Genomic DNA, 23,237 nt, shown 5'->3' on the forward strand with positions numbered 1-23,237 from the left:
TCTATTTCAAAATCCAGAACAGAAAAAAGCTTCCAGAATTCAAGGACTGTTTTCCTCTGCTGCAGAAGTGACTTCGCCAGGTACTTGTGGAAAAAAATGAAAAGGCAGCAGAGGATAGCTGGCATGTGACTGGGAGTAAGGCTGAGGCAGGATCAGGAGTGGGTGTGTGAAACATTGGCCACCACAAGCAGTGAACGCGCCACTTTGCTCAGATTAACCCCCAAAATGAAGCTGCCAACATGGGGTGCACAAAGGTGAAGCACAACCGCAAACTTCAAGGAAGATGCTCCTTTTAGCTCCTGTTTAATATTAGTCAGATATTAAACACTTACAAACTTTTAATACAACAAAGTACATGCAAAGTTACAAATATAGAAAATATAAAGCACATGCGTATTTCAAATACCACTCTGTATTCTTATACAAAACTATTCAGTGCACATTGTAAGCCTAAGGACCACACAAAAGGGTTTCCTTTAAGTGTTATTAAGTATTTAGTACCTTACAAAAACAGGTAATGCATTAGATAGTTCAGATGTTAATTGCTCTAACCAAAATTTCTAATTTTGTCATATGCAATATATATATATGTATATATATATATATATATATATATATATATAAATTTTTTTTTTTCTACATAGGATACCCACAAAGTGCAAGCCAGTAATAACAGTGCAGAATAGTAATGTAAATCTGCTAGGTGACAATATTGAACAACCCAGGGAGTAATTTTACCTTACTTAAATAATGGTAACAGAATTTCTTTTTCCACTTTGAATGGATCATATTCCTACCATCTCTAACCTATTTTTTTTTTGGAATGCCTCCCTATTCTTTGATTCAAAAGCCAATTCCAGAAACTAAGGACCTGAATACCGTGTTTTTTATAGCTGCTGTTTCCTCTGTGTTAAAATCTCCTGGCTTCATCCAAACAATGTTAAAATCATTCTGCTTTCCAGGTAAACAAACAAAAGAGATTTGCTCTCAGTGTCCAAAAGGTAGTTTAATTAAAGTACCTGCATTATCTATAGTTTATATTACTAAAGAAAAGAATACCACATAAAGGTGCTTTAAACATCCAAGATGGGAGGCTGTCTCCGAGGGCACCTCTTCCATATGTTGGAAATTTTTAGTCTCAGAAGCCTTTCATATTATGTTAGTTATGTTCATTCCCTGTGAAAATGTCCTCTGCCCTGAAGTCTAGTGTTGCACGAATATCCATTCTTGATGCAACAGCTGCTGTGTAACCCGTATTGCAAAATGCAAAACATCCTTACAGTTCTCTGCAGACACAGGACACATGCTTTCCACCGGGTTGAGCCTGGGCCCACAAGCTAAGGATTTCTAGTTTTATTTTTTGAATGAATATTATGCAGCCTCCTTCCAGATTTGGCAGAAATGCTGTCTGAACAGGGAAATGCAGTCAGGTTTTCTTAAAACAAATGAGGAAATTGCTATAAAATCACTGCTAAGATGGGGCATTAGTGTACTGAGCTCTAGCTGGAGAAGGAGCTGGAGGTATTTAGGCAAAGGTATTTGAAGACTGCTTTGAGAACTGTTTTAGCCTCAATCTGTTGCACTAGACAAAAAATAAGCCTAGATCAACCAATGATTATTTGCTGTTACACTTTTACCAGCTCAGCACTAGTGTTGGCCTATGAAGGATTAAATCAAATGGGGCTTGAATAAATAGCATTTCAGATCTACTTTCCATTTCCCAGTGCTGTAAGTGCTAAGGGTATTAACCTACAGGTGACGAACAGAGAAGCAAGAATGAGACACCACCACTAAAGGGCTGCAGGTAGATACCCCCTCCCCCAACCTGGTGAAGATTAAGATGATGAAAACAAGAAGGCCTTCCTCATCCCACTATGAGGAAAATGAGGAAAGAGATGAGGAGGATCACAGGAGGGGAGGAGAAAAGGATCACACTTGCCCCTCTTTGGTAATAAGCCTGGTATTCTCTCTGGTACTGGGTGATGCACATCTGCTCCACCACACGCTCCATCATCTTGATGTCCGTCTCAGTGAAGTTTTCCCCCTTGGTGGTGGTGGTAGTGACCGTGTGCTGCTTGACTGTGATATTGACACAGTCATGCACGAAGCTGTTCTGGTTGTTATACTGATCCACTGGTCTGTAGTATACCTGGTTGGGGTAACGGTACATGTTTTCACGATAGTAACGGTCCTCATAGTCACTGCCAAAATGTATAAGGGGCCTGCTCATGGCACTCCCCAGCATGTAGCCGCCAAGGCCCCCTACCACCGCCCCAGCTGCAGCAGCTCCTGCCACATGCTTCATGTTGGTTTTTGGCTTACTGGGCTTCCACTGATTATGGGTACCACCACCTTGACCCCAGCCTCCACCACCATGGGGCTGTCCCCAGCCACCACCGTGGGGTTGACCCCAGCCACCACCGTGGGGCTGTCCCCAGCCACCACCGTGGGGCTGACCCCAGCCTCCCCCTCCCTGGGGTGGATAGCGGTTGCCTCCAGGACTGCCCTGTCCTGGGTATCGGCTCCCCCCAGTGTTCCATCCTCCTCCAGGCTTTGGTCGCTTCTTGCAGAAGCCCATGTCACTCCACGTGGCCACAAAGAGAACCAGGATCCAACTGGCTATGTGGCTTTTCACCATGATGACTTATCTGCAAAATAAAGAGGGTGTCAGCATTGTGTGTTTATGTTGAAAACACTTAACGTCTGCAGCATAATGACTGCATAGCAGTGGCATCAGCTATAAATGTTCTTGGTCATATATGTTCTTCACATTCCATGTCTGTTTTGCAACCCTTACAGCAAAAGTAATTGTAGGTAAAGGGTTAACACAGCTCTTTCTCCTTCTCTCAGGACAAATCTGACCTTAAGATAATTTCTGGCTCTGTTTCCTAGAAACTTGATAAAGGTGGAATGCCAGCAACATTGCTTATGATAAAAATAACCTCTGGTTGATACATTGTATCTAAACTGGAAGAAACTATAAACACCTGGTGGGTTTGCCATAGCTTTGAGCTTCTCTGAAGTAGTGATTTGGGCTGTTATGAGGGATATGAGCTCCTGGAACCTCCCGAGACCCTGGCATGGCCCCTATGGAAGTGATTCTAATGTCCAGTTAGGAACACCCCCAGGTAGGTGCTGAAATCATTAAATCATTTTCTAAATAGCTGGCTCATGTCCTCTTTCCTCCCGCAGGAATGTAAGCTGGAAACGTCTCTTTTGTTCACTGCTGTCTCCTCAGGGCCTGGCACAGAGCATATACACAATAGATACCTGTTAAGTGAAGGAATTAATATCCTCTGAACATATAAATGCCAACAAGAATTTCCTCAAAGAAATTCTCAATACAATAAATTTTGGGGAACAGGAAATGTGCAAGGTTCTGCAAGCCCACCTATAAATTCATTTTTCTCTCTATAGACAGAAACAAATGGGGCTGTTCAAAATGGGGTAAGGAAGGCTGTGTTCACAAGCTCTGCAGTCTTTCACTCACTGAATGAGTCTTAGTTCAGCATTTAATGGTTCGTGAGTGACTTATTTTCTCCTAATTTTTGGTAGAAAAGACACATATCTTATATGAAAGGGCTAGCATGGCTTAGGAATAAACAAAATATCCTGCATGATAATTTATGAACCTTTGCAGAATGTACATTCATCAATTAAAAACCTCCTTTCAGATTGAAGACCTCATTTACCCTGGGTGCTTGGTTCCAAGAGCAGAGATTAAAGACATATAGTAGAATGATCATTAGTTTCTACTGTACCCCATGTCAAACCATATGCTCCAAAATACCATGTGCCACAAAACCAAAAATGGCACACGCTGTAATGCTGATAGTAGTCTTATCCCCAGCGCTGGGACACCTTCAAATAAAAATGGCATCTAATATTATAAAATTATTTTTCATAACCTTCAGAACTAAAGACTAAATTGGATAATATTCAGAGGAAGACTGATTAAACAAATAAATGAATTAACATCATGTTTGTTTCTACTATCACTATTGAAATGTCTTGGTGTAAATAAAAATATATTTGAAAGTTATAAGCCCAGCTAAACTGCTCAGAATATGCCAATTAGGATTTTTGGAGGCTCTTTTGTGTAAGGTCAGAGGGACAGGGTCCTGGGATATGCTGACTGGCCTCAATCTCGCATCCACATCTCCTGGCACTCAGTCTTCTGCAGGTCTGCTTCCCTGATCTATTTTCCATTTGCTAATGGGGCTCAGCTCTTGGCTTCCAGGCTGCTCACAATTCTGCTCAAACACCTCAGGGAATTCTGGAAAGCTTGGTGTTTGACGTGGAAGATGAAAGACTGGACGAATCGAGGCGGCATCCAGATTTCTGGATTGGGCAATTGTGTGGACAGAACACGGAAGGTGGAGCAAGTCTGGAGGGAGACAAATGTAGTGTGTGGCTTTGGCAATGCCATTATCAAGCTACAATGCCATTATCAAGCTGCCTACTGGGACAAGAGATACCAGTAGGCAGTTAGCTTGGTGAGTCTGGAGCTGAAGAATGACCATGGACTGGAGATACAGGTAATAGGGCATAAGGGCCATGGGCGTATGTTGCTGATCAGTACTTTAAAACTGAATATTAAAGTTGGATGATCATAAACTATATTAAGACAAGATCATTTTAAAATCAGTTGAGCACAACAACAGCAGCATTTAATTATAAAAAGCATAAAAATTAACAACTACATTTTGAAGCAGAGAATCATTTCTAAGGATAAGGACTCAAAACTTAATGAGACCTTGGAGAATCTTTCTGTTTGTGATAAAATAAGGAAGATCTTATATTATTTAATCCAAACTTCTCACTCTACAAATTAGGCCACCAAGATTCAGAAAAGTCAAGTGACATATCTGTGATTACAGTGTTAATTAGTGAAATTGCTAGGAATAGAGACTAGGTTTCTGAATGTCTGGCTGTGCTACGACACTTCATATAAGATGCTCTCAGAGAACGGTCAGGTTGTGGCCTAACACTCTGGCACATTTCAAGACACTAAGTATTTGACAACAGTCAATACCTATTTATCACTAAGAAAAATACTCTTAGTAGACTAGGAATAGGAGGTAACTTCCTTAACTTAATAAAGATTATATAAAACAGCAAACACAATAAGTTTTGAATGTAGTCCCTTTAAGATCAGAAACAAGACAAGGATGTACACTGCCACAGGACTGGAGGTCCTTCCAATGCCATATGCAAAGACAAAGAAGTAACTGGTGCAAGAACTCCAAGGAAAGAGCTCCAGCTGACATTATGTGGAATTAATGTGATCATAAACATAGAAAATTGAACAGACTCAACAGAGGTAACACGAGACAACTAGAGGGATAGGCTGTGGGATACAAGATTGGCCTACAAAAATCAGCATTTCTCTACACCAGCAATAATCAACTAGAAAAAAATTAATAAGATAGTAATAATTTCAACCCAAGCTATAAAGTATCTAGGATTGACTTAAGACTGGGGAAAAAAAAATTGAACATTAGTAAAGAACAAAGAAGATGATCTGTAAACATGGAAAGGTTTTGGTTGGAACAACTTAGTACTATAAAGATGTCAATTACCCCCAAATGAACTTATAATAATAAAATGACAATCAAAATTCCACCTGGATTTTTTGAGGAATTCAATAAACGCACAAGAGGTAAGAAATGTCCACAGGTAGCAAACTCAACCTGAAAAAAGGAGAGAATCTACTGTTATCAGACATTAAATCCTATTACAAAGTCATAGTAATAAATATGTAATAAATATGGTAACAGTCTAGAAACAGACCTACAGATCAAAGGAAGGAGAATAGCAAGTTCAGATATAAACCCATGTATATATTCTTTAGTACAAACCTGATAAATGATAAATCGGACACCACAAATCAATGGAGAAAGAAACGTTTGTTTAGCAGATGCTTCTGGGAAACTGGAGGAAAATAAAACTAGGATCCTAACACCACATGCAAAAGCAGACTCTAGAGACCTAACTGTGAAAAGTAAAAGTTTTATGAATTAAAAATCTTTGTGGGATGGATTGCCTTCCTATTAAATTATAAAAACAGATGTTAGAATCAATGCATTAAGCAAATATTTATGGAACAGCTAGTACGTGCCAGTTTTTAAAGAAATAGAAAATTTGACGATAAACCATAGGAGAAATGGAGAAAAACGTTACTGTACAATAGCCATTGATTAGTTTAACAAATATTTGTTGTCTTCTAAGGGTCTAACATTGTGCTGTGGCTGAGGACACAGTGGTGAGTAAGATGTTTAGTTTGTGGGTTCAAGCACTAAGGAAGATAGGTATCTGGAACCTGAAAGACGGTGGGAAGCCATTAAAGGGTCTTAGGAGAATAACATCACAGGATCTTTTTCTTTTTTTTAACAAAGTTCCCCCTGTTGTGTAAGTAGAAAACTTTGGGGGCAAGAAAGGAAATGGTGAGACCACTTATAAAACAATTGAAGGAAGATGGTGGTGTGGCCTGGGACTGTGCCAATGCAGTTGAGGAGCTGTGAAAAAATGGGATGTATTTTGCAGAAAGAACCAATTAAGCAGATAGAGTGGATGGAGGAGTGAGAGTTGATCAGGTTTGTGGCTTTCATAGCCAGGCAGATGGTGGTGATGCCATCTATTGAAATAGAGGAAACTGATGGAGGGCCATGCTTGTGAGAGAAAATAAAGTTTTAGTTTGGACATACTAACTTTGCTACAGCTATGAGCCATTCAAGTGGGAGTATCAATTCAGGCAATTGTTATAAGAATCTGGAACTCAGCAGAGATAAACACTTGGGCAGCTTCACCTGAGAAGTGCTGTTAATAGCCAAGGGAATAAAGGATCGAGATTCAAACTCCAGTATTCTGAGTGAAGGGCTCACACTCTTAGCTATCCAACCTCCAGCAACATGGGTGCCAAAAACCAAAAGAAAATACCACCAAGCTGATTTTGACAGTTTAGTAAAAGAAGAATACACTGTGACCAATAAGGATTATTTAGGAATACAAGGATGGCTTAAAATCACAAAATCAAGTAACCTATTAGTAGGTTAAGGAGAAAAAAAGACAAAGATTCTCTGATGTTGAAAGTTTTCAATTAAAATCTACATACATCCTGATTTTTTAAGGTTAAGCTGTTGAAAATATTTCCATAGAACTAGAAAGTAACCCCTTTCCATCATCAAGAACAGCTATCACAGACACACAGCCCACACCCTACCTTAACTGAAAGAGGAAAGGCATTCTCCTTAATATAATGAACAAGACAAGAATGCAAGCAATTGCTGCTATTTTAGACTGTTATGGAGGTTCTAGCCAGGTATGATTTTCTTTTTTTTTTTTTTTTTTTTTTGCCGTACGCGGGCCTCTCACTGTTGTGGCCTCTCCCGTTGCGGAGCACAGGCTCCGGACGCGCAGGCTCTGCGGCCATGGCTCACGGGCCCAGCCGCTCCGCGGCATGTGGGATCTTCCCGGACCGGGGCACGATCCCGTGTCCCCTGCATCGGCAGGCGGACTCTCAACCACTGCGCCACCAGGGAAGCCCTTTTCTTTTTTTTTTAAAATTTATTTATTTTATTTTTGGTTGCGTTGGGTCTTCGTTGCTGTGTGCGGGCTTTCTCTAGTTGTGGCAAGCAGGGGCTATTCTTCGTTGCGGTGCGTGGGCTTCTCATTGCGGTGGCTTCTCTTGCTGCGGAGCACGGGCTCTAGGTGTGCAGGCTTCAGTAGCTGTGGCACACGGGCTTCAGTAGTTGTGGCTTGCAGGTTCTAGAGCTCAGGCTCAGTAGTTGTGGCGCACGGGCTTAGTTGCTCCGCGGCATGTGGGAGCTTCCTGGACCAGGGCTCGAACCCGTGTCCCCTGCACTGGCAGGCAGATTCTTAACCACTGCACCACCAGGGAAGTCCCAGGTATGATTTTCTATCTGGAAAATCCAGGAAAATCATCCAAAATTGTGTCCTAGAATAAATAAGTGAGCTTATTAAGGTGGCAGTTTTTGAAATCAACATATAGAAAGGAGTGAATACTCAAATCAGTTGTAATTATTTAGAAGATTTAGTGTGAAAAAAAAAATCCCACTCATAGTGGCAACAAAATATTCAAAATATCTAAGATTTAACCTAAAAATAAATAGACCTTTTAGGAAGAAAGCTGGAAGACTGGAAAAAAAGAGAAAGACAGATAATGTTTTTGGTTGGGAAAATCAAGACTGAAAGATACCAATTCACCTCCAAATAATCATAAAGTCAATGCAATTTCAGTCCTAATTTAAAGAGGATTTTAAGGAATATGATGAAATGATACTCAAAAGAAATTATTTAACAGGAAGAAAATCTAGGGTATACTTGGCCTGCCAGGTACCAGAATGCATTGCAAAACTAAAATAAATAAGATCATGTGGCATTAGTGCATGAGCAGAATGGCAGAGCGATGGAACTAGAGAGAAGGAACAAAAAAAAGATCCATATATTACGCCATTCATCCTATTCCCATGGGGAATACATGGGACTGAGAATCAGAGCCAGGAGGAACTTGTCCAGTGGTCATGTGCCAGGGGCCAAACTTCTGATACTTAAAACATGTTACACCCTTGACACTTAATTGGTTAAATTGGGAACTGGCACACCAAATAGTCCCCCTACCCCCGACTGCCCCGGAAAAATTTCCTGTCTTTCCTGAGCTAAGTGGAACTCATGTGTCATATTTTTATCTTTTGAGGTCATTGCCCCTTAAAGAGCCTAATGCAAGCTACTCAAAATTTTACAAACCGCTCTGGGGTGGGGGTTTTTCACTGGCACTGAGGCCTAGCCCTGGACTGAATAGGGCAAAGGGCCTGAACCTGATCCATCCTCAGAATTATGTGAACAGCTTGAAAAAAAAGCAACATTGCTAGAGCCTACCCCATACCCCAGGAGAATATGGTTAGAAGAAAAAGGATGAACAAACAGAAAAAATTCTCCCAAATGTAAGAATTACTACACATGCTATTCACTCAAGGATTATTTTGCTGCAGCCATCACAGCTTTAGATACAGGCATGTTTTGAATGTTTCACATGCAGCAGTTCACAACTGATAAAACTGGCTGCCTTGGAAGAGGAAATATGATCCGAAAAGAGAGACTGGAATAGATAAATTAAAACTACAGCTTGGAAAAACTGTCACCTCATAAAACCTTTTGTCAGTATTAATTTGGTGCAGAAATGTTTGTAATGTTACTGCTTTTATTATACTATTTTTAAAATGGTTGCTTCCTTACATAACTCAGAATGATTCTAGAGAAAGCCCTTTCCCTGCAAAATCAAGATGATTTTACAAGAAAGGATGATATAATAGGTGTGGGTTACATATATAGATCCAAGTTGCCTCCAGAGCAAGGATTTGTGATCACAGCCTTTCGAGGACCTTATCTTCTGTGACAGTTGGGAACTTTCAACCATCACAAGACCAAAGGGATTCCACAGGGTACGTACATCTGCTTTGGCTCAGCTAAGTTGGATTTGTGTCCCTGGGAAGACAGAATGCTTCGGCTTGGCTGAAACTGTTCAGTTTTCAAATATATTCAGGAGTCCCTAAAAAAAAAAAAAAAAACAAAAACAAAAAAACAGAAAAGAAAAAACTAGAATTGATAAATAAATCTAAGAACTGATTCTTTAAATGAAAAACCCAATATATAAATTACTAAACCACTTATATATCTACTCAAGGAAAAAAACAAGATAATATTTGAAAAAAAACATGAGGTCAGCTCAAAAAAGCAGCAGCAAACATGACATTGAGCTCTCCCTCTCCCACACACAGAAAGCTGTGGTCCATTTCCTTAAAAAAATTAACTATGAACTATTTTAAAGATGTTATTTTGAAAAGCAATATATCAACATGAAAAGGAAATTAAAATAACCTGTATTTCTATTAAAACTTCATTTTTATTCAGATTTTTCACATATACATTAATAAACCGCATCTGAGTAAGTAGATGCAGTTTAGTAATCTGTACTTTGACTTGTCAGTTTTTTCCAATATATCGCAGACAGGCTCCAAAATCATGACTTGATGGTTACACAATGTTCCTTTCAGTTAATGTGTCATGATTTTCTTAGCTGCTGCCCTGCTGTTACACACTTAGGTTGCTTCTCCGTTGGGTTTAATTTTAGATCATTCTGAATGTGTGTGCATATGGCTTTTTTTTCCCCTTTCCTGTTGCTTCTTCCATTGCAAGTAAATTCCCAGGAGTGGGGTTTCTGGGTCTTGGCTTAAATGCATCACCAGACTGCTTTTCACAAATTTCACACAGATTCACTATGTCCCCAGTGCAGTGTGACTAGGAAAAGAATAAAGGTATACATACCAAAGGTCAGTTTTACACAAACAGTTAATCTTGGCAAACTCCTGAAATAGGTATAATTTCCTCTAGCGTATGAATGGACAAAAGGAGGATGAGGAAATTAGGTAACTGGTCCCAAGCTGTGAAATGATTAGTTGCAGAGCCATCTTTCTAACCCCAAAGCCCTGTCACCTCCCAGGAGAACTGAATATGCAAATTTCTAGGCAACCTTCCAGCAGTGGTTGCTGTTACTGTTGTTTTTGCTAATAGCTGCAAAATGATAATCCAGACTTACTTTAATTTGCATTGTATTCTATAAACGATTCATCATTTCACCATTTATCTTTTATAATCTCGATATTCTCCTTTCACAAGTATGAAAAATTTGTGTCAGATAAAAACCATATACAAATCACATCCTAGCTCTGCTTTCTTTCCCTTTCTGTTTAGTTCTTTTTCATTGTAAGAGCTCCTCAGTGTTTGGGTAGGTAAAATTGTTCCTTTTCATTGGTGATATTTTTTTTCTTCTTCAAATCTGAGAGAGCTGTTGATTTTTCCAGAGATCTGACATTTTAATTCAATTTTCTGTTCCTATTTTTTCTGATAATTTGATTTGTGAAAATCTTTAATTCTATTCTACCTGGATTTTTTTTGCAAGGAAAAGAGAAACACTTCAAATGTTCAGCATGCTGGGAACTGCTTATTAAACCGTGACTGCTCTAAGTACAGGAAAATAACTCGGCCATGAGATGAGGATAATCATGATCAGCGAGGTGAAACTGCATTGTGTTGTGTACGAACTGGAGAAGAGGAAACTGAAAAACAGAAGGCAGTGGCTTTGAGATGGTGAGGGTGGATGTGATGGTGGTGGGCTTATGATTTCAAAAAATCTATTTGCTACTGCTGATACAAATAGAAAAGGACAAAAACGAAAATGGACTGCAAAAATGGACTTCTCCCCGTTGTTCAATAATCAAACGTGAAGGTGCCACCCATACTAGCGGAGGAATGTGGTTCTCCGAGGGGCGCTGCCCGGCCCTGATCCCCGCTCTCGGAGTCCCCCTGACGGCCGAGTTCTCTCCTTCCACAGGGACAGTCGAGACGGCGAAAAGCAAAGCCTGTGAGTCCACCACACATGAGCTCGCAAATGACACTCTGCCGCCGGCACCTGGACGTCTCAGGCCCGGGAGTGAGGGCGGGGTCGCCCCAAGACTCCGCCCGCCGAGGCCGGAAGCCCAGCTCACGCCAGCCTGTGCCGGTCCCCGGGGGTGCCAGAGACCCGCCCGCTGCTGCGTCCCAGGCACTGCCCGGCCGCGTGATGGCAGGCGGGGCCTCCTCTGGGGAGGAGGTCGGCGGCGGCGGCGGCTGGGGGCGGCCCCCAGACGCCACGGGACTCCTCCCTGCCGAGGCCCTGGACCCGGGTGGTCGGCCGCGTCCCCTCTGGGTATCGGGAGGGCCCGGACCCGCGCCTCTCCCTGGTCCTCCTCGCTGAGCGCCCCAGCGGAGCCCCTCTGCGGCCTTCGTTGGGTTCCGCGCGCCCATTCCCCGGACCTGTGGCCCCCTTGCCGGCGCTACTCGCCCATCCCACTCCCGCCGTGGACTTGCCTGGGAGGGGGCCAGACTCCTCAACACTACCCACAACCCTCCAGAGGGGCCCCGGCCAGCCGCGGACCCCGCCCCCATTCCGAGTAAAGGGAGCTCGCCTAACCAGGAGGGCAAAACCAAGCCACGGCGTCCGAAAACCAACGAGCTCGCTGGGTAGGCCTGACGCGTTGCGCGCCCTCCGGAAGCTCCCCGTCCTCCTCACTGTCAAGGTCGGCCTCCCGCCCGGACCCGGCCGTGCGCCCTCGCGCCTCGGCCCAAAGGCAGGGGTTCTGACTGCCGGCCTCTGCGCCCACGGCCCCAGCTGGGAGGTTAAAGGGCGATGCGGCTGTTTACCTGCCTCTGCGGGAAAGAAGAAGCTCGCAGCTCGGCGGCTGTCAACGACTGGCGGCGAGGGCCGGCGTCAGCGCGGGGCAGAGGAGGAGATGCGGGGGCGGGGCCCGGAGGCGGCTGCCCAAGCCCGGGGTTTACGCGCAGAGGCTCAGCCCTGCCAAGCAAGCCCGGGAATCTGAGTCCCTGGGAAAAACGAGTTGGGATTCGCTTAGACGCTTGCGTCAACTAATATCGCCTCCCCGGCTGGCTTCGTCACTCCTTGAAGTTGCTTATTGACTATAAAAATCATCTTTAAAGGAAAATTCGGCCCAAAGCCCCAGCTCCACGTTACGTAATGGAGAACACGAGAAATTGAAAGATTAGGGAATGAGAAAGCAATTTCTGGAACTTTGGTAACCAGAAATTTCTAAAGAGGAAGAAAATTCTGCTACACTGGATTGAGCCCAGTTTGTGAATTTACACATATATCCTTAAAATTTGAGGCCTAGAAAGGACATTAGCCATCACCTGTTCCTTCATTTACTCAGTTCCTGCTCGCTATATGCAAAAGAGATGATTTAGATTATGATATTCACAAATGAGGAAAATGCCCTCCATATAACCATATAACAAGTCCACTCTGGACATTACCTGAGGTTTCTTGTATAAAACATTGTGTATTCTTGATCGTTATTCCTGCCAAGAAATTAGGTAGGGGTTTGTCTCATGTGAAGGATGGCAAATGATAGAAGACAGGCGTTAGGGTTAGGGGGATCATATACATTATTACCCAAATTGGGGCGCTTTTGAGAGTACCAATATTAATTAAGCTGGGTCAATAGGCATAAACCTGGGAAAAATGAGACATCTAGTTCCCTTGTTATGGGCAAGAGGCTCCACTAAGCTTATAAGGAAAGAGGTTTAAAAATATTGAGACACCCATTGGAAACAGGATTTGGTTTAAATACTTGTATCCCAGGGCGGCTCACTCAAGTGGGAGGGGACAAGTGAGGGAGGGGAGAAGCCAGGAGGATTGTGTAGAGTGGAGCAATGTGCAACAGCACTGGGGTGATGTTCATATGAATGTGGGTGAAACAGTCCTGGTGATGTTTATATGAATGTGGGTCTGAAAGGTCTGCTTGGGAAGGGGAAATGAGAGGTAAAACATGACCATGGGATGGAGATGATTCAGTAACAGAACTGGATTGTGGCCAGTTAGAAATGAGTGTCAGGCAGCAGTGCCAGGGCAGTTTTCTGTCCAATCAGTCTTACATAATGATTAGGTTGACAGTGCTTTTAGAGCCTTACCTTCTTTCCTCAGAGATGGCTTATTGTGAGGTGAATTGGGGGCAGTGAAGCATCTCTTTGAGTCTTGAGCTGGGGTGGGGCTGGGAGTGGCTGACCAGATCAGACTGGGCAAGGGGCTGACTTTCCCCTGCCAGGAGGGGCCCAGTAAAGCTTGGTTAGAAGATGCCAAAACTCAGCTTTTTTCTCAAAAGAATCCTATGTCTACTGGCTGAATGCTTTCCTCCCTCCCCCCAACCAGAAAAACGCTCAAAAGGCAGAATACTTCTTGGGGGTTTGAGGGAACCGAACGGGATTGCCTTATGACCTATTCTGGCCATTATTGCTATGTAGCAACTACTCCAAAGCTTAGAGGTTTAAAGCAATCACCGTTTTATTATGCCAATGGATTGTGTAGGCCAGAGAGTTGGACGGGCACAGTGGGGATGTCTGAGGCTGCAGTTGGGAAGACTCAATGTCTGAGACTGGTTTGATAGCTGGGGGTTGGAATCAGTTGAAGGCTCTGTCACTTGCATGGCTGGCATCTGGGCTGGGAGGACTTGAAAATCAGGTGTACTGATTGATGAGTCTGGCTAAAGGTTTATCAGTTTTGTTTATCTTTCAAAACAAAAGGTTTTTAGTTTCATTGACCTTTTCTATTGTGTTTCCTTATTGATTTTCTGTCTGGATGATCTGTCCATTGATGTAAGCGGGGTGTTAAAGTCCCCCACTGTTATTGTGTTACTGTTGATTTCTCCTTTTGTGGCTGTTAGCATTTGCCTTATATATTGAGGTACTCCTATGTTGGATGCATATATATCTACAATTGTTATATCTTCTTCTTGGATTGATCATTATGTAGTGTCCTTTTTTGTCTCTTGTAACAGTCTTTATTTTAAAGTCTATTTTGGGGCTTCCCTGGTGGCGCAGTGGTTAGGGACCTGCCTGCCAATGCAGGGACACGGTTTCAAGTCCAGGTTCAAGTCCTGGTCTGGGAAGATCCCACATGCTGCAGAGCAACTAAGCCCGTGCTCCACAACTACTGAGCCTGTGCTCTAGATCCTGCGTGCTACAACTACTGAAGCCCGTGCACTTAGAGCCCCTGCTCCACAACAAGAGAAGCCACCGCAATGAGAAGCCCGCACACTGCAACAAAGAGCAGCCCCCACTCGCCACAACTAGAGAAAGCCTGCGTGCAGCAATGAAGACCCAACACAGCCAAAAATAAAAATAAATAAAGTCTATTTTGTCTGATATGAGTATTGTTACTCCAGCTTTTTTTTGATTTCATTTGCATGGAATAACTTTTTTCATTCCTTCACTGTCAGTCTGTGTCACTAGATCAGAAGTGGGTCTCTTATAGACAGCATATATAGGGGTTTTGTTTTTGTATCCATTTAGCCAGTCTACGTCTTTTGGTTGGAGCATTTAATCCATTTACATTTGAGGTAATTACTGATATGTGTTTTTTAAATTTTTAATTTATTTATTTTTGGCTGCACTGTGTCTTCATGGCTGCACGTGGGCTTTTTCTATTTGTGGCGAGCGAGGGCTATTCTTCGTTACAGTGTGTGGGCTTCTCATTGGGGTGGCTTCTTTTGTTGTGGAGCACGGGCTCTAGGCACAAGGGCTTCAGTAGTTGTGCACATGGGCTTAGTTGCTCCGCGACATGTGGGATCTTCCCGGACCAGAACTCAAACCCGTGTCCCCTGTATTGGCAGGCAGATTCTTAACCACTGCACCACCAGGGAAGCACTGATATGTATGTTCTTACTGCCATTTTGTTAATTGTTTTGGGTTTGTTTTCTTCCCTTCCTCTTTTGTTCTCTTCTCTTGTGATTTGATGACTATGTTTAGTGTTGTGTTTGGATTCCTTTTTATTTTTTGTGTGTATTATCTATTGTAGATTTTTGGTTTGTGGTTACCATGAGGTTTTGATACAGCAGTCTATATATATATAGATTTGTTTTAAGTTGCTGATCTCTTAATTTCAAGTGCATTTCCAATATCCAGCATTTGTGCTCTCCTCTTCACACGATTGTTTGTTTTGATATCATATTTGTGTGTGGATGATTTCCTACCTTTACGGTATGTTTGCCTTTACCAATGAGCTTTCCCATTCATAATTTTCTTGTTTCTAGTTGTGGCTTTTTCTTTTCCACCTAGAGAAGTTCCTTTAGCATTTGTTCTAAAGCTGGTTTGGTGGTGCTGAATTCTTTTAGCTTTTGTTTGTCTGTAAAGCTTTTGATTTCTCCATCAAATCTGAATGAGAGCCTCTGGGTAGAGTATTCTTGGTTGTAGGTTTTTCCTTTTCATCACTTTAAATATATCATGCCGCTCCCTTCTGGCCTGCAGAGTTTCTGCTGAAAAATCAGCTGATAACCTTATGAGGATTCCCTTGTAGGTTATTTGTTGCTTTTTCCTTGCTGCTTTTATTATTCTCTCTTTATCTTTAATTTTTGTCATTTTGATTACCATGTGTCTTTGTGTGTTCCTCTTTGGGTTAATCCTGTATGGGACTCTGTGCTTCCTGGACTTGGGTGACTGTTTCCTCTCCCATGTTAGGGAATTTTTCAGCCATTATCTCTTCAAATATTTTCTCATACCCTTTCTCTCTCTCTTCTCCTTCTGGTACCCCTATAATGCAAATGTTGGTGCATTTAGTGTTGTCTCAGAGGTCTCTTAAACTGTCCTCATTTCTTTTCATTCTTTTTTCTTTATTCTGTTCCATGGCAGTGATTTCCACCATCCTGTCTTCTAGCTCACTTGTCTGTTCTTCTGCGTCATTTATTCTGCTATCGATTCCTTCTAGTGTATTTTTCACTTCAGTTATTTTATTGTTCAACTCTGTTGTTTGTTCCTTAAATCTTCTAGCTCTTTGTTAAATATTTCTTGTATCTTCTCTGTCTGTGCCTCCATTATTTTTCTGAGATCTTGTATCATCTCTACTATCATTACTCTGAATTCTTTTTCAGGTACTTTGCCTATCTCCATTTCATTTAGTTGTTCTTCTGGGGTTTTATCTTGTTCCTTCGTCTAGAACATATTCCTCTGCCATCTCATTTTGTCTAACTTTCTGTGTTTGTGGTCCCATGGACTGCAGGATTGTAGTTCCCCTTGATTGTAGTTCCCCTTGCTTCTGGTGGCTACCCCCTGGTGGGTGAGGCTGATCTAAGAGGCTTGTGCAGGCTAACTGGTGGGAGGGACTGATGCCTGCCCACTGGTGGGTGGAGCTGGGTCTTGTCCATCTGGTGAGCAGGGCCATGTCAAAGGGTGTGTTTAGAGGTGGCTGTGGGTTCCGGAAGACCTTAAGCAGCCTGTCTGCTTATGGGTAGGACTGTGTTCCTGCCCTGTTAGTTGTTTGGCCTAAGGCATCCCAGCACTGGAGCCTACAGGGTGTTGGGTGGGGCCAGGTCTTGGTGTCAAAATGGCGGCCTCCTGGACAGCTTACACCAATCATTATTCCCTGGTACCTCCACCACGAGTGTGTTTGTCCCTGCAGTGAGCCACAGCTGCCCCCCACTTCCCCAGGAGGCCCTCCAAGACCAGCAGGTAGGTCTGTCCCAGGTTCCTATGAAGTCACTGCTTTTTCCCCTGGGTTCCAGTGTGCACGAGACCTTGTGTGCACCCTCCAAGGGTAGTGTTTCTGTTTCCCCCCATCCTGTGGATTTCCTGTGATTAAGCCCCACTGGCCTTCAAATCCAAACATTCTGGGGACTCCTCCTGATGCCAGACCACCAGACAGGAGCCAGACATGGGACTCAGAACTCTCACTTCTGTGGAAGAACATCTGTGATAGAATTTTTTTTTAATAAATTTATTTTATTTTTGGCTGCATTGGGTCTTTGTTGCTGTGTGTGAGCTTTCTCTAGCTGCAGAGAGCAGGGACTACTCTTTGTTGCAGTGCGTGGGCTACTCATTGCGGTGGCTTTTTCTGCAGAGCATGGGCTCTAAGAGTGCAGGCTCAGTAGTTGTGGTGCACGGGCTTAGTTGCTCCGCGGCATGTGGGATCTTCCCAGACCAGGGCTCAAACCCATGTCCCCTGCATTGGCAGGTGGATTCTTAACCACTGTGCCACAAGAGAAGTCCATCTGTGATATAATTATTTTTCAGTTTATGGGTTGCCCCCCTGGCAGATATGGAATTTGATTGTATCATGAATGCACCCTTCCTGCCATGTCGTTGTGGCATCTTCTTTGTCTTTGGAAGTAAAATATCTTTTTTGGCAGGTTCCAGTCCTTTTTTGTCAATGGTTGTTCAGCAGTTAGTTGTGATTTTGGGGTTTTCGTGAGGTAAGGTGAGCTCAGGTCCTTCTACACTGCAGTCTTGTCCTTGACCCGCAATAACATCTCTTAATCTTGGGCTACATCAAATCAGTACAATAGTGCTATAGTCTTTCTGATAGTTTTTCTTCACCAAGTCTCTGGAAATTTTTAAAGATCCAGCATTCCCACTCCTGGTTATTTTTCTGTGGTGCAGGAGGGCTCCTCGCTCCTAATCCCTGAATCCTCCTTCTCCACCTCCCCTCCTCTTTCTCGCTCCCTCAGTCTCTTCCAGGCATTTGTGATGCTGGCCAGGTCTGACCCAACCAGAAACGCTCCAGTTTCTTCCTTTTCTATTTCTGTGGCTTTCCCAGAGCCAGAAAATGTTTTTGCCACACAAGTTCTGCTACTCCACAGAACTCAAAACACTAGGATGTGCTGTTGTATTCCGGTGTTGCTTTCAGTGACCAAACTATTTAAACCTCAGGGACTAATAGAAGAGTTACTATATTTTTCTTATGGCCTTTTGCATTTTTAAAACTCATCCTGAATGATCTGAATATTTGGGTTTTATTGGTTAGGAAAGACTACAGAATCACTCTGTGGCTTAAATTTTATCCCATCTATAAGCCTTCTATATCATCTGCCATCTAGAATCTCTGAAGTGTTCTGTGTTAACTATATTTAAGAATTAGATATATACAATGGAATATTACTCAGCCATAAAAAGAAACGAAATTGAGCTATTTGTAATGAGGTGGATAGACCTAGAGTCTGTCATACAGAGTGAAGTTAGTCAGAAAGAGAGAGACAAATACCATATGCTAACACATATATATGGAATTTATGAAAAAAATGTCATGAAGAACCTAGGGGTAAGACGGGAATAAAGACACAGACCTACTTGAGGATATGGGGAGGGGGAAGGGTGAGCTGTGACAAAGCGAGAGAGAGGCATGGACATATATACACTACCAAACGTAAGGTAGGTAGCTAGTGGGAAGCAGCTGCATAGCACAGGGATATCAGCTCGGTGCTTTGTGACCACCTGGAGGGGTGGGATAGGGAGGGTGGGAGGGAGGGAGACACAAGAGGGAAGAGATATGGGAACATATGTATATGTATAACTGATTCACTTTGTTATAAAGCAGAAACTAACACACCATTATAAAGCAATCATACCCCAATAAAGATGTTAAAAAAAAAAAAGAATTAGATTGTCCTCAAAATATTAAGATTAGAACTACCAAATGACCAAACTATTCCACTTCTGGGTATTTATCTAAAGAATACAAAAACATTAATTTGAAAAGATATATGCACCCCTGTGTTCGTTGCAGCATTATTTACAAAAAGCTAAGATATGGAAACAACCAAAATGTCCATCAATGAATGAATGGATAAAGAAGATGTGGTACACATACATAATGGAATACTATTCATCTGTAAAAAAAAGAATGAAATCCCATCATTTGTGACAACGTGGAGGGAACTTGAAGGTATTATGCTATGTAAAATAAGTCAGATGGAGAAAGACAAATACTATATGATTTCAGTCATATGTGGAAGGTGAAAAAACAAAGCAAATGAACAGACAAACTAAAACAAAAACAAACTCATAGATACGGAGATCAGATTAGTGGTTACCATGGGGGAAGGGTGTTGGGAGGTGGGTGAAATTGGTACAGGCAGTCAAGTCTGTGATGATGGATGGTAACTAGCCTTTGTATTGTATACAGATGTTGAATTACAGCATTAGCTGTACACCTGGAACTTTAAAAAAAAGAATTGTACAGAGTACAACTATGTAAAAAAAGCATAGATAAAAAGCCTACGGAGGGGCTTCCCTGGTGGCACAGTGGTTGAGAGTCCGCCTGCCGATGCAGGGGACACAGGTTCATGCCCCGGTCCGGGAAGATCCCACATGCCGCAGAGCGGCTAGGCCCATGAGCCATGGCCGCTGAGCCTGCGCGTCCAGAGCCTGTGCTCTGCAATGGGAGAGGCCACAACAGTGAGAGGCCTGTGTACCGCAAAAAAAATAAAAAAATAAAAAGCCTATGGGGACATGCATCCCAATATTAATTGTGATTAATTATGGGAAAGTAGATTCTGGGCAACTTCTTCATAATTTCCCTCCAATTTTCAACTTTACTACCATTAATATGTATTAATTTATTAGTTAAAAAAGTGTTTTAAAAGGATAGAAAATATAAGTTTGTATATACTATATAAATCACATGTATGTAAAAAGTAGTATGTACATTAATAGCACTGTAAAGAAATGTACCAAAATATTAACAGTTTTGGGTGGTGGTACAATAGATGATTTTTATTCTCTTCCTTTTGCTAATCTGTATGTTCCAAGAATATATTTGTATATTCTTTATTCTCTTCATAATGGAAAATTTAATTTTCTCTTTAATAAAGTAAATAAAATTCTTCCAGGATGTCCTAGGTATGGAGTTCCTTTTTCACTGACGTTCCCTGTGATGTAGAGTTCTTTTAATCTAAATATTCACCTTTATTTTTTTTTTCTGACTTGAGACAGCTTTCCCTAATTATGTTTTTGATCATTGGTTCTAGTCTAATTGTTCTTGCTTCTTTAATGGTTCTTGTTTTTGTATCCATTCAGCCAATCTGTCTTTTGGCTGGAGCATTTATTCCATTTACATTTAAGGTAATTATCCATATGTGTGTTCTTATTGCCATTTTGTTAATTTTTAAATTGGTTTTCGTAGGTTTTTCTTCCCTTTCTTCTTTTGTTCTCTTCTCCTGTGATTTGATGACTATCTTTAGTGTTATATTTGGATTCCTTTTTCTTTTTGTATGTATATCTGTTATAGATTTTTGTTTTGCAGTTACCATGAGGTTTTTATATAAGTTGTTTTGAGTTGCTGATCTCTTAATTTCAAATGCATTTTTAAAACCCTGCATTTGGACTTCCCTGGTGGCACAGTGGTTAGGAATCTGCCTGCCAATGCAGGGGACACGAGTTTGATCCCTGGTCCAGGAAGATCCCACATGCCATGGAACAACAAAGCCCATGAACTGCAACTACTGAGCCTATGCTCTAGAGCCCGCAAGCCACAACTACTGAGCCCGTGTGCCACAGCTACTGAAGCCTGCACACCTAGAGTCCGTGTTCCACAAGAGAAGCCACTGCAATGAGAAGCCCATGCACTGCAATGAAGAGTAGCCCCTGCTTGCCACAACTAGAGAAAAAGCCCACACGCAGCAATGAAGACCCAACACAGCCAAAATTAAATAAAAATAAATAATTTTTAAAAATCAGGGTAGAAATGACAAAAAGATAAGAGCAGAAAAAAAATCTAAAACAAAAAGACCCCTGCATTTGTACTCTCCTCACCTCACAGTTGCCGTTTTTGATATCATATTTTACATCTAGTTGTTTTGTGTTATTTGCTTATTGTGGATACAGATGATTTTACTACTTTTGTCTTTTAATCTTCCTACTAACTTTGTGTGTGGGTGATTTCCTATCTTTAATGTATGTTTGCCTTTACTGGTGAACTTTTCATTTCACAGTTCTCTTGTTTCTAGTTGTGGCCTTTTCTTTTTCACCTGGAGAAGTTCCTTTAGCATTTGTTGTAAAGCTGGTTTGGTGGTGCTGAATTCTTTTAGCTTTTGCTTGTCTGTAAAGCTTTTGATTTCTCTGTCAAATTTGAATGAGAGCCTTGCTGGGTATTCTTGGTTGTAGGTTTTTCCTTTTCATCACTTTAAATATATTGTGCCATTCCCTTCTGACCTGCAGAGTTTCTGCTGAAAACTCAGCTTATAGCCTTATAGAAGTTCCCTTGTGTGTTATTTGTTGCTTTTCCCTTGCTGCTTTTATTATTCTCTATTTATCTTTAATTTTTGTCATTTTGATTACCATGTATCTTAGTGTGTTCCTCTTTGGGTTAATTCTGTATGGGACTCTCTGTGCTTCCTGGACTTGGGTGACTGTTTCCTTCCCATGTAAGGGAATTTTTCAGCCATTATCTCTTCAAATATTTTCTCATACCCTTTCTCTCTCTCTTCTCCTTCCGGCACCCCTATAACGCAAATGTTGGTGCATTTAGTGTTGTCTCAGAGGTCTCTTAAACTGTCCTCATTTCTTTTCATTCTTTTTTCTGTTCAGCAACAGTGATTTCCACCATCTGTCTTCCAGCTCACTGATCCATTCTTCTGTATCATTTAGTCTACTATTGATTCCTTGTAGTGTATTTTTCATTTCAGTCATTGTATTCTTTATCTCTGTTTGGTTGTTCTTTATATTTTCTAACTCTTTTTTAAAAACTTCTAACTTCTTGCTCTGTGCATCCATTCTCCTTCTGAGTTCTTTGTTTATCTTTATGATCGTTACTCTGAACACTTTCTTGGATAGATTGCTTATCTCCACTTAGTTCTTCTTCTGGGGTTTTATCTTGTTCCTTTGTCTCTGCTGCCTCATTTTTGTCTAAGTTACTTTTTGTATTTTTATGTGTGTGGTAGGTTAGTTATGTTTCTTGACCTTGTAGAAGTGACCTTCTGTGGAATATATCGTATGCGGCTCAGCAGTGCACTCCCCTCTTTTCACCTAAGCTATATGTTCTAGGGGTTCCCCCAGGAGGACTGTGTGGGTCCTTCTGTTGTGTTGGGCTGACTATGTGGGTGGTCTGGTAGGTTTGGTTGGCCTCTAGTCCAGTTGGTTGCTTGGATACTACTGGCTGCTATTTAGTGGGGCCTGGCCACAAGGCCACTGGTTGCAGAACCCTAGGGGGGCCCAGAGCTACTGCTGGCTCACTGGTGGGTGGAGTCAGGATCCCAAAGACTATGGGGCTATTGCCCACCCACTGGCATATGAAGCCAGGTCCTGGCCAGTGCCAGCTTACTGGCAGGCAGAGCTGGTTCCTGGAATCTGGCTGCAGGGCCTAGGGATCCCAAAGCTCATTTCAGATCATTGCAGGAGGGCCGGCTCCTGAGACAGTTGGATATGGGTCCTGGAATGTTCTAAAGGTTGCGTTGGCTTGCTACTGGTCAGGGTCAGGGCCCAGCTGGTCCCAGGGTAGGGTCTGGCTTGCTGTTGTTGGGCTTGGACCACAGGCTGTGTGATTGTAGCTTTCTGGCCCCTGGTGGGTGAAGCTGGTCTAGAGGCCAGTGCATATTTCCTGGCAAGAAGGGCTGGTCCCTGCCACTAGTGGGTGGAGCTGGGTCCTGGCCCTCTGTTGGGCAGGGTCACGTCTAAGTGTGTGTCTGGAGGTAGCTGTGGTCTCAGGAAGTCTTTAGGCAGACTATCTGCTGATGGGTGGGACTGTGTCCCCAACCAGTTAGTTGTTTGGCCTGAGGCATCCTAGCACTGGTGCCTACAGGCATTGGGTGGGGCCGGGTCTTGGTGCTAATGAGCCAAGATGGCAGCCATCTGCAGCAGTGTTCACAGATTTGGATGTTCCCTAATATGTCTGACACCAGTGTCTA

At 42.4% G+C, this 23,237-nt stretch overlaps 2 protein-coding genes across 9 annotated transcripts; one reads left to right on the top strand and one right to left on the bottom strand.

Moving 5' to 3' along the window:
- Positions 1–273: 273 nt before the first annotated feature.
- Positions 274–12,377, bottom strand: PRNP (prion protein (Kanno blood group)). Of its 8 annotated transcripts, XM_089896601.1 has the most exons (5): positions 12,259–12,377; positions 9,470–9,568; positions 7,223–7,957; positions 5,627–5,693; positions 274–2,648 (listed from the first exon to the last, which is right to left on the bottom strand). In XM_089896601.1, the coding sequence occupies exon 5, from the start codon at positions 2,636–2,638 to the stop codon at positions 1,865–1,867; it is 774 nt and encodes a 257-aa protein (XP_089752727.1). In that variant the 5' UTR covers positions 2,639–2,648; positions 5,627–5,693; positions 7,223–7,957; positions 9,470–9,568; positions 12,259–12,377; the 3' UTR covers positions 274–1,864. The 8 variants fall into 8 exon arrangements, with proteins under 8 accessions (XP_089752727.1, XP_022412192.1, XP_089752726.1 ...); XM_022556484.3 differs by lacking the exon at positions 7,223–7,957; XM_089896600.1 differs by having other exon boundaries at positions 5,627–7,957.
- LOC149747460 (uncharacterized) lies at positions 10,984–17,353 on the top strand. The gene is given in 2 exon segments (XM_089896598.1): positions 10,984–11,935; positions 11,938–17,353. Coding segments are annotated over 2 exon segments (1,104 nt in total). The 5' UTR covers positions 10,984–11,328; the 3' UTR covers positions 12,435–17,353.
- The last annotated feature ends 5,884 nt before the right edge of the window (positions 17,354–23,237 follow it).

Source organism: Delphinapterus leucas, chromosome 15, assembly GCF_059928025.1.
Source record: "Delphinapterus leucas isolate spDelLeu-1000000601 "Yukka" chromosome 15, BTC_Dleu_Yukka2, whole genome shotgun sequence".
Classification (NCBI taxonomy): Eukaryota; Metazoa; Chordata; class Mammalia; order Artiodactyla; family Monodontidae; genus Delphinapterus; species Delphinapterus leucas.

Bases quoted from the DNA above. Each gene is read 5' to 3' on its own strand.
- PRNP (XM_089896602.1), bottom strand. From the start codon at position 2,638: ATGGTGAAAAGCCACATAGCCAGTTGGATCCTGGTTCTCTTTGTGGCC.